Source organism: Callorhinus ursinus, unplaced genomic scaffold, assembly GCF_003265705.2.
Source record: "Callorhinus ursinus isolate GAN/ISIS: 27379988/994484 unplaced genomic scaffold, GSC_fseal_2.0 scaffold917, whole genome shotgun sequence".
Lineage (NCBI taxonomy): Eukaryota > Metazoa > Chordata > Mammalia > Carnivora > Otariidae > Callorhinus > Callorhinus ursinus.
The window spans coordinates 1-9487 of record NW_027397972.1 but is presented as its reverse complement, the minus strand read 5'-3'; the positions used below and the strand labels follow the sequence as shown (position 1 = coordinate 9487).

The 9487-nt window shown below is 47.6% G+C and overlaps 1 protein-coding gene across 1 annotated transcript; it reads left to right on the top strand.

Moving 5' to 3' along the window:
• Positions 1 to 2659: 2659 nt before the first annotated feature.
• Positions 2660 to 7883, top strand: LOC112818388 (integrin beta-3-like; the record flags this gene model as incomplete). The annotated part of the gene is made up of 3 exons (XM_025865505.2): positions 2660 to 4654; positions 5570 to 5670; positions 7764 to 7883. Coding segments are annotated over exons 1-3 (355 nt in total), but the record flags the coding sequence as incomplete, so codon positions are not given.
• Positions 7884 to 9487: the final 1604 nt, after the last annotated feature.

The window sequence follows — 9487 nt, the reverse complement described above, 5'->3', positions numbered from 1 at the left end:
AGACATCCAAATGGCCAACAGACACATGAAAAAGCGCTCAACATCTCTCGGCATCAGGGAAATCCAAATCAAAACCTCAATGAGATACCACCTCACACCCGTCAGAATGGCTAAAATTAACAAGTCAGGAAACGACAGATGTTGGCAGGGATGCTGAGAAAGGGGAACCCTCCTACACTGTCGGTGGGAATGCAAGCCACTCTGGAAAACAGTATGGAGGTTCCTCAAACAGTTGAAAATAGAGCTACCATACGATCCAGCAATTGCACTACTGGGTATTTACCACAAAGATACAAATGTAGGGATCTGAAGGGGTACGTGCACCCCAATGTTTATAGCAGGAATGTCCACAATAGCCAAACTGTGGAAAGAGCCAAGATGTCCATCGACAGATGAATGGATAAAGAAGACGTGGTATATATACACAATGGAATATTATGCAGCCATCAAAAGGAGTGAGATCTTGCCATTTGCAACGACGTGGATGGAACTGGAGGGTGTTATGCTAAGTGAAATAAGTCAATCAGAGAAAGATATGTACCATATGACCTCACTGGTATGAGGAATTCTTAATCTCAGGAAACAAACTGAGTGTTGCTGGAGTGGTGGGGGGGTGGCAGAGATGGGGTGGCTGGGTGATAGACATTGGGGAGGGTATGTGCTATGGTGAGCACTGTGAATTGTGCAAGACTGTTGAATCACAGACCTGTGCCTCTGAAACAAATAATGCAATATATGTTAGGAAAAAAAAAAGAAGAACTGATAGCAGGAGGGGAAGAATGAAGGGGAGTAAATCGGAGGGGGAGATGAACCATGAGAGACGATGGACTCTGAAAAACAAACTGAGGGTTCTAGAGGGGAGGGGGGTGGGGGGATGGGTTAGCCTGGTGATGGATATTAAAGAGGGCATGTTCTGTGTGGAGCACTGGGTGTTATGCACAAACAATGAATCATGGAACACTACATCCAAAAAAAAAAGAAAGAAAGCATTGCCATTGAGGGGTCCAGCCTACAGATGGAGGGTTATGATGTCAAGTCCTACCTGCAGGATACTGAGGTTTTGTCCTTCTCATGACAGAAGTCAGTAAAATCTTGAGGCCCATTGAAAATCTCAAGCTGGTTTTTCCTTGCCCCAAAGACCACTCCTAGGATGCTTCCCCAGCTAGAAGAAATCAAAGTAATGTGAGTTAGTCTTTATCTGCAGACATGCTGACTCTCAGCATGTCTGAGTAGTTCCTAGGGCACTGGGGAGAGGTTTTTGCTGGGCTATGATCACTGAGGCTTGATCCCTCTTGTGACAGAGAGATCGAAGACATTTGCAAACTGGTTGCGATTGGTTTTTGGGTGTATTGTGTAGCCAATCAACAGAGATTATAATTGGCTTCTATGGTGATCTAATCTATGACTCAGATTGGCTTCCTTTGCACTGGGGCTTAATGAGCTGAGCTATAATCTACCTAGATGTTCACTTTAACATCAGTCTAAGAGAGCTTGATTAGAAAGTTAAATCTGTGTCATTCTAAAACATGCCCTAGTAACATAAAAATGGCTTGTTTTTATTATCTGCAACATTGTTTCCTTTACTCAAGCCAACAAACATTTTTTAAAGATTTTTTATTTATTTATTTGAGAGAGAGAGAGAATGAGAGATAGAGAGCACGAGAGGGAAGAGGGTCAGAGGGAGAAGCAGACTCCCCGCTGAGCAGGGAGCCCGATGTGGGACTCGATCCCGGGACTCCAGGATCATGACCTGAGCTGAAGGCAGTCGCTTAACCAACTGAGCTACCCAGGCGCCCAAGCCAACAAAATTTGAGAGAGAGATCGGAGAGAAATGATAGGGAGAGAGAGATCAGTTACACACCGACATACACACACAAACAGCAGTTTGAATTAGAGGGTGAGGCAGGAATTTCAGCTTATTGTAATATTTAATAGTACTTACATCATATTCAAAGTGCCAAAGGGAATTGGTAAGTTTGATGTGGGAGACCATGGAAAGAGGGTTGTCCTAGGAGAGGCCTACAGACAGCCCCTCTGTCTGTAGGCACCAAGGACAGAGGGAGGTCTACTCCTCTGTGCCTCGTGGTTCCTGGTCTGGTGTGACACCGTGTGGGAGGGATCCCGTCCAGAGTGTGTTTCCTTCAGCTGCTGGCTGCCCCGAAGCCATAAAACAAAGCTGCCTGGGTCAGCAGCCTGCTTCCTGCCTCCTACCAGTGCAAAACAGCTTGTCCCCCATGTGCTCCAGCTTAATTCATGAGGGAACCCCAGGCAGCCACTGTAGTCTCTGAGAGGCCTCCCTCCCCCGCTTCCAGCTGGAGTGTTGTGTGCCTACTGGTTTCGGGTCTAGATCCTGTGGTGCCACCGTCATACTCTCCAGGGACAGATACTCAGGGACACATATTTATTGAACACCTGTTCTGTGCCAGGCACTCAGTCCGAATGGGTGAACAGGGGTCGTGCCTGATTCCTGACTGCTCAAGCTTATACACCGGTTCACCATTGTCTCTCCCCAGAGCTGCTGGCCGGTGGTCTGTTCTTTGCCACAAGCCATGGCTCATGAGGGTGGCATGCTACCACTTGGCTATTTCCCCAGCCTCTGGCCTTCCCCCTCCCCCCTCCCCACCGGGGTATGGCCTTTGTGGTTACATGGTATCAGCATTCCTGCCTCAAACACCAGGGGGTGCATCCTTGTCCTCAGGGGACTCCCCACCTGCCATGTCCATGAGCGTAGATTGATCAGGTGCCCCTGAGCCAGCTCTGTGCTGTAGTGTTGTGGGATCACGAGGCATGCATAAGACAGTTTTGCCCTTAATTAGCTTACCTAAGGATAATTCACAGCATGAGGCAGAACCTGCCCGGTCTCGGAAGTGAGGTATCCTTGGGGAATAATTATAGGAGTCCACTGGAGAGAGACTCACTGTAGGCAGAGGAAGCCTGGGTGGCTTCATGGAGGAAGTAGGATGTCAAACAAAGGGCTGGCTCATAAAGCAGGGGAGAGGAGCTAAGCATCGGCCCAGAGGGTCAAGCTGTTTAGGGAGAGTGGTTGCCTTCCACGGGACCTGAAAGGTCTGCTCCTCTCTTTCCCTTCCCCCTCCCTCAGCTCCACCCCTCCCCTGCTGCCTTCTTTTCCTATTTCCTTCCTCTTTCTTACACTTTCTCTTCATTCCTCACCACCCTCCTCTGACTTCCCTGTGAACCCGGGCTCAGCCACCCTTTGGCTGGCGGGGTGCCTGTCCTGTGACATTACCACATTGTGGCTTCCTTTTATGGGCGGACCCTGCCAGGGCATGCTGGCTCTGGCCTGCCACTGGACTCCCAACTTCACTCCCGGGCTGGCCTGGCATACCATCTTCTCAAAGATCACTTTGTTGGGCCGCACAAAGGGAACACTATGGGACAGGGGTTTCTGAGGAGGCCGAGGTCTCTGAGTGCTGCCGGTCCTCTGTGGCATCGGCCTTTCCCTGTCCGGGAGCCATCATTAAAAGCTGGGTGTAGTGGACACTGTGGGGCCCCGCTCACCTGGCTGTCACTGGGACGCTGAAGGTGCCAGCTAGCGGCCGTTTGAGCCTGCCCATGCACCTCCCTCTCCTCCACCATCTTGGGGCCCATTTGCTCACACAAGTGGTATGGTTTTCAGACCAAATGAGGTTACTTCCCCCTTGCTCCCTGCCTTTCCTCTGATTAACAATCAGATTTTTATTATTCATCCACTTCTTCCTGATTCAGAATCCTTGAGAATGAGTCACCTTTTCTTCTGAGTTTGGGAGCCAAGTTTTCAAGTCTTGTTAAGTAATTAGGGGGATGTAGCACCAAGAGTTAACACCTGCATTTAACCAACCTAACCCCCACCCCAGGCCCCTCTCTCCCATTCCTACGCTCCCTCAGTAAAGTGAAGAGCTCTTTCCTACTAGCGCTGCTGGTTCTTTGCAATACTATGCTAATACAGCACAGGGCACATGCTGGTGAACATGTATGTTTTCCAGGAATTTAGCTAGGACATAAGCTCCAGGGCCATAGGGACCTTGCCTGTCTTGTTCACTGACGAATCTCTGGTGCCCAGTGTGAGCTCAAGCAGTGTTTGTTGAGTAAATGAGTCAATAAGCAAAACATTAATTGCCTGCCTCCTGTGTTTCAGATGTTATGCTAATCACTCCTGGTGGACAAACCAATATGTCTTCTCCCATCGTGGAGCTCACAGTCTAGAAGGAGAAATAGATAGGCAAGCAAATGGGCTGATCGTAAGGCTTAAAATGTCCATGTAAACGCTAGGAGAACACAGGACAGGCAGTGGATTTGGCCCGGGGAGGATGGAGAGAAAGCACAAAAGGCGGTGAACCGTTCAGTGCGGTGCTGACGAGGGGCGGCAGGAGGAGGGCGGGGGGAGGTGGGGACCCTCACCTGCTGCCGCCCGCTTGGGCTGTGTGCTTCCAGGCCATGGCCAGTGCAGCTGTGGGGACTGCCTGTGTGACTCGGACTGGACCGGCTACTACTGCAACTGCACCACGCGCACGGACACCTGCATGTCCGGCAATGGGTTGCTGTGCAGCGGCCGCGGCAAGTGTGAGTGTGGCAGCTGCGTGTGCATCCAGCCCGGCTCCTACGGGGACACCTGCGAGAAGTGCCCCACCTGCCCCGATGCCTGCACCTTTAAGAAGTGAGTGGGCTGAGAAGTGAGTTGGAGAGAGCAGGGTGCTGGCAGGAGGGGGAGGGTCTCCCAGGCTGGTATCCACCCCCCTCCCACTCCTCCAGGGTCTGTCTCTTACTCACCAAAGCTTTAGGTAGAGGAGTCCCCTGTGGCTAAGAGGCTCGCTTTCCTCTTTCCACTGAAAAGTTGGGGAAATGTTGGAGGGAGAGCCAACCAGGCAGGGGCCAAAGTAGTACCCTGGGGACTCCAGGTGGAGAAACCTGCTCTCCTGGGCTGGCATCCTGAATCCCTGAGTTGGGAGGAAGGCTAAACCAGGGAGCTTCCAGGGGAATGTTCCTGTGCTGATGTTCTGATTCTGTGGGAGATGTGGGGCTGCAGTTATGAAGGACACTGTGAGACGGGAGAAGGTCACAAGTATGTACTTCACTCATCTGGGGGTCAGGGGATGCTCCTGCCATTTCTCTTCCCACTTTAAGCAGGGCTGGACTCTTGGGTGCACAACCTGTGCATCCGTACAGCGCCCCGTGCTTAGAAGGGCCCCACACTTGGTTTACAGCTCTGCTGGCCCTGTCTTGTAATTCTTAGTCATTTTAAAACAGGGGACCTGACATTTGCCTTTGCACTGGGCTCCCAGATTACATGACCGGTTCTGCCTTTAAGGCTCCCCAATCTGGCATAGGCTTCACTTCCTGTCATACTCTCGGATGGGCCATGAAGAAGTTTAATGTGGGTGCTGGGGCCCTCTGCCTGCCAGGCCTCCCACCCTGAACTCACAGACTTGACCCTCTGGGCCCCCGGGATTGTGGTACAGGTGTTTGTTTTCTGAGGTGGAGCAGCTTTCTGGTGAATGGAGGTCCGAGCCGGACTGAAACCTTGTAAGTTTGTTCTTCCCTCGTCTTAATCTCTGTGTCCTCTCTCTTTTAGGGAGTGTGTGGAGTGTAAGAAATTTGACCGAGGAGCCCTCCATGAGGACAATACCTGCAACCGTTACTGTCGTGATGAAATCGAGTCTGTGAAGGAACTTAGTAAGTTCAGGGTATCTCAGAGTTGCACACACACACACACACACACACACACACACACACAGCTTCTAAAATTGTGCAGTTAACCCCAGAACCTGTCCAACTCTCATCAGTAACATGGAAAAATAATTCCCACCTCAAAGGCATGTTGTGCGGACCTGATGCATGCTAGGCACTCCATAAAAGCTGGCTTCCCTGAGTCCTCCTGCACCTCTACTAATTGGTTCCACAGTCCCTCACCATTCTGCTTCCCAGCACCCACAGACTCAGCAAGATCCTACAAGTAACTTTTAAAGTATGCCTGATTTCAGACCCTAACTTTACCTCCTCAAGGAAAAGAAGACAATGCATCCCATTTTACAGATGAAGAAACTGAGGCACAGAGTGACAGGCATCATTTTAGGAAGCTAGTAAGCATTTACTGAGTTTATTTAACAAAAGAGTGTTAAACAGTGCCCAGGCATACTGCTTTGCTGGTTTGGAGGGAAACCTTTACCTTTATAGATTTGTAGCTAAACTCATGATGGAGCCCTTCCTGGAATAAGACAGATAAAAATACAGTGGGGAGCAAAACTCTTGCTTGCAGTTATTCTGGTTTGTACTTTACCTTGACTTAGAAGGAGATGATCTTTGCTGCTGTCAGCATATCTGATATGATTATCTGGGTCAGCTAGGCACTGGCTGGTAGCAGGGAGATGGTAATCTCTCCTGAGATAGCCATCTCCCATGAAGGCAGGAAACATGTTTTTTAGTGAGAGCCACAGGAAGACACAGTCAACTTCTGTCAGGGGGTTTTACAGAAAGGGTCAGATCTCTGGGCCCTTTGGCTAATATTAGAGGTGGGGCTGGGAGTGAGGATAGTGATTTGGGGATTGAGTTTGAAGACACAGCTTTTCCTCTGGAAGAGACTGGGTGTATGCTATGACTAGCTCAGGGGGGAGAGACTGCTGAGAGAAATGTGAGATGTTTTTATTACCTAGACCAGATGGATATCACAGGTTTCCTGATAAGTATTTCTCGTACCTCCTCCCCCCATGCCATGATAATCATAAAAATGAATGCTTGTTTGTATGGAATTGTATAACTTATAAAAGTTATAAAAGTGCCCTTTCATACCCACCATCTTATCCTTTTCTCAACAACCTAGTAAAGTAGAACTGTAGTACTGTTATCTTCATTTTACAAATGAGGATATGGAATTTCAGGCAAGTTACATAATCTACTCGAACAAGTTAAGCTTAGGACTAAATCCGGAAATCCTACCCTACCATTGTACTCTTATATCACTGGTTTTCTAAAGGCCTGTTGAGTTCAAGTCTGTAGGATGTGCTCTGAGACTCAACTTCTAGTCCTGCTCCATCATGCACCTGTGGTGCAACCTTGGGACATTTGCTTAACCTCATCATGTGTCAGTTTTACCCATCCAGCTTCATCACTGGAGGATATAGTGCAGCTAATGGAGGGGTACCTATCGTTTCCCTGTCAGAATAAGAGGTTTCAGAATCAGAAGGGATGAAGCCTACAAAACGTGATGGGAGTCTGAGAAGAAGGGATGGCTTGAGAGGAGCACTGGATCAGAAGCAGAAATTGAAGAAATATAGGGACTGAGTCAATGAATTATTAAGAATTGTTCGGCAAGCAGAGAAGGGAAAGAGAGGGAAGGGAACACCCACTGTGTATTAGGTACTGTTTACTTTATGCCATTTAGTTCTTTACCAACCTTGTGAGGTGGGGTATCATTTTCCTTTTATAGATGAAGAAAGAGAGAGCTGATGAGATCAAGTAACTTCCCTAGTATTACACAGCTGGCAGGTGGGAGGGCCAGGCTTTGAATCAGACCGTGGAATGTGTTATGTCATGTCCCTTCCAGGGGAAGGAATAATAACCAAAAAGGGCCTGTGAGGGACAAAATACATCTAGAGGGTCATCTAGAGGTAATTGCCAGGCCATCTCAAATCTAGACATCTTGCCTAACGTCAGGCATAGGGTTTCCTGTTGCATACTTTCTCAGAAGTCTCATAACTGGGGCTTGGACATGGCCCCATAGTCCAGGAATTGACTCTCTTTTCATTCTTCCATCTTTTTCCCTTCCTCAGAGGATACTGGGAAGGATGCAGTGAATTGTACATACAAGAATGAGGATGACTGTGTCGTCAGATTCCAGTACTATGAAGACTCGAGTGGAAAGTCCATTCTCTATGTGGTAGAAGAGCCAGGTGAGTGAACCCTAAGGGCCATGTTAGGCAGTAATTTCCATCCATCGCTCCTCTTATACAGAACAGCCAGTTTAAGACTGACCTTACAAGTGATGTTAGGGCCCGTCATTGGGGTATGGGTGATATTTAAATACATATATTAGTGAGAAAGTGACTTTGCTAATTGAGGAGATAGAAAAATAAGAAGGTGGGTAAGGAAAGGAAAAAGGTAGAGGGGTCCCTGGGTAGCTCATTTGGTTAAATGGCGGACTTGATTGTGGCTCAGGTCATGATTTCAGGGTCATGCGATTGAGCCCACATTGAGCTCTGCACTCAGCGTGGAGTCTGTTTAAGATTCTCTCTTTCCCTGATGAACCATGAGAGATGATGGACTCTGAAAAACAAACTGAGGGTTCTAGAGGGGAGGAGGGTGGGGGGATGGGTTAGCCTGGTGATGGGTATTAAAGAGGGCACATTCTGCGTGGAGCAATGGGTTTTATGCACAAACAATGAATCATGGAACACTACATCAAAAACAAATGTATGGTGATTAACATAACAATAAAAAATTAAAAAAAAAAGATTCTCTCTCTCCCTCTCCCTCTGCCCCTCCATCCACTCATGCTCTCTCTCTCTCTAAAATAAATAAATAAAACCTTAAAAAAAAAAGAAGGTAGATATGGATCCCATGAAGGGACAAAATATATCATGGCATTTTTTGAGGTGACAGTGTTAAGAAGTAAGGAATTTAAAGTCTAGGACTGTTCAACATCTGCTCTACTAAAAGTTAGGTGGTTGCCAAGAGAAAACTGCTTGCTGCTTCAGAGGAAGGCCTGATGCTTTGAGGTGTTGACCTTACCAGGTTGACCATGAGACATGGTGCCAGGTTTGAGGCACCCACCCAAGGTGCCCTGAACACTGAAAAGCGAGTGCTTGCTGTCAAGACCCTCTGGAAGCAGGAGGAGCCCATCTATCATACACACAGACCAACTGCAGTCTTGTCACCATCTAACCACAGTAGATTTGCTTGGTTCCCCTTACTTCCTCTGTCTCCTTCCTTTCTCTTAAACAACAGACTAAGCTATGAATCATTAGAAAAATATTTTCGAATACTTATTATATATCAGGCAGTGGACTAGGTGCTGGAAGTATCACAATAGATAAAGCAGATGTGGCACTCACAGGCGGGGGGAGAGGGGAATGTAAATCAATAATGACACTGCTGAGGGACAACGGCTATGTTATGGCAAGGGTTAGACAGGAACCTTTGGGAGTGAAGGAACAGTGTCTGAACGCAGAGACTAAGTCAGTTGGTAGCTTGATATTCTTTTTTTTTTCTTTTTTTTTTTTTCCCAGTATAAAAAATTTTATTTTTAGGGGCACCTGACTGGCTCAGTTGGAAGAGCATTGTGACTCCTTTATTTTTTTAATTTTTTTATTGTTATGTTAGTCACCATACAATACATAGTTTTTTTAAATAATTTTTTATTGTTATGTTAATCACCATACATTACATCATTAGTTTTTGATGTAGTGTTCCATGATTCATTGTTTGTGCATAACACCCAGTGCTCCACGCAGAATGTGCCCTCTTTAATACCCATCACCAGGCTAACCCATCCCCC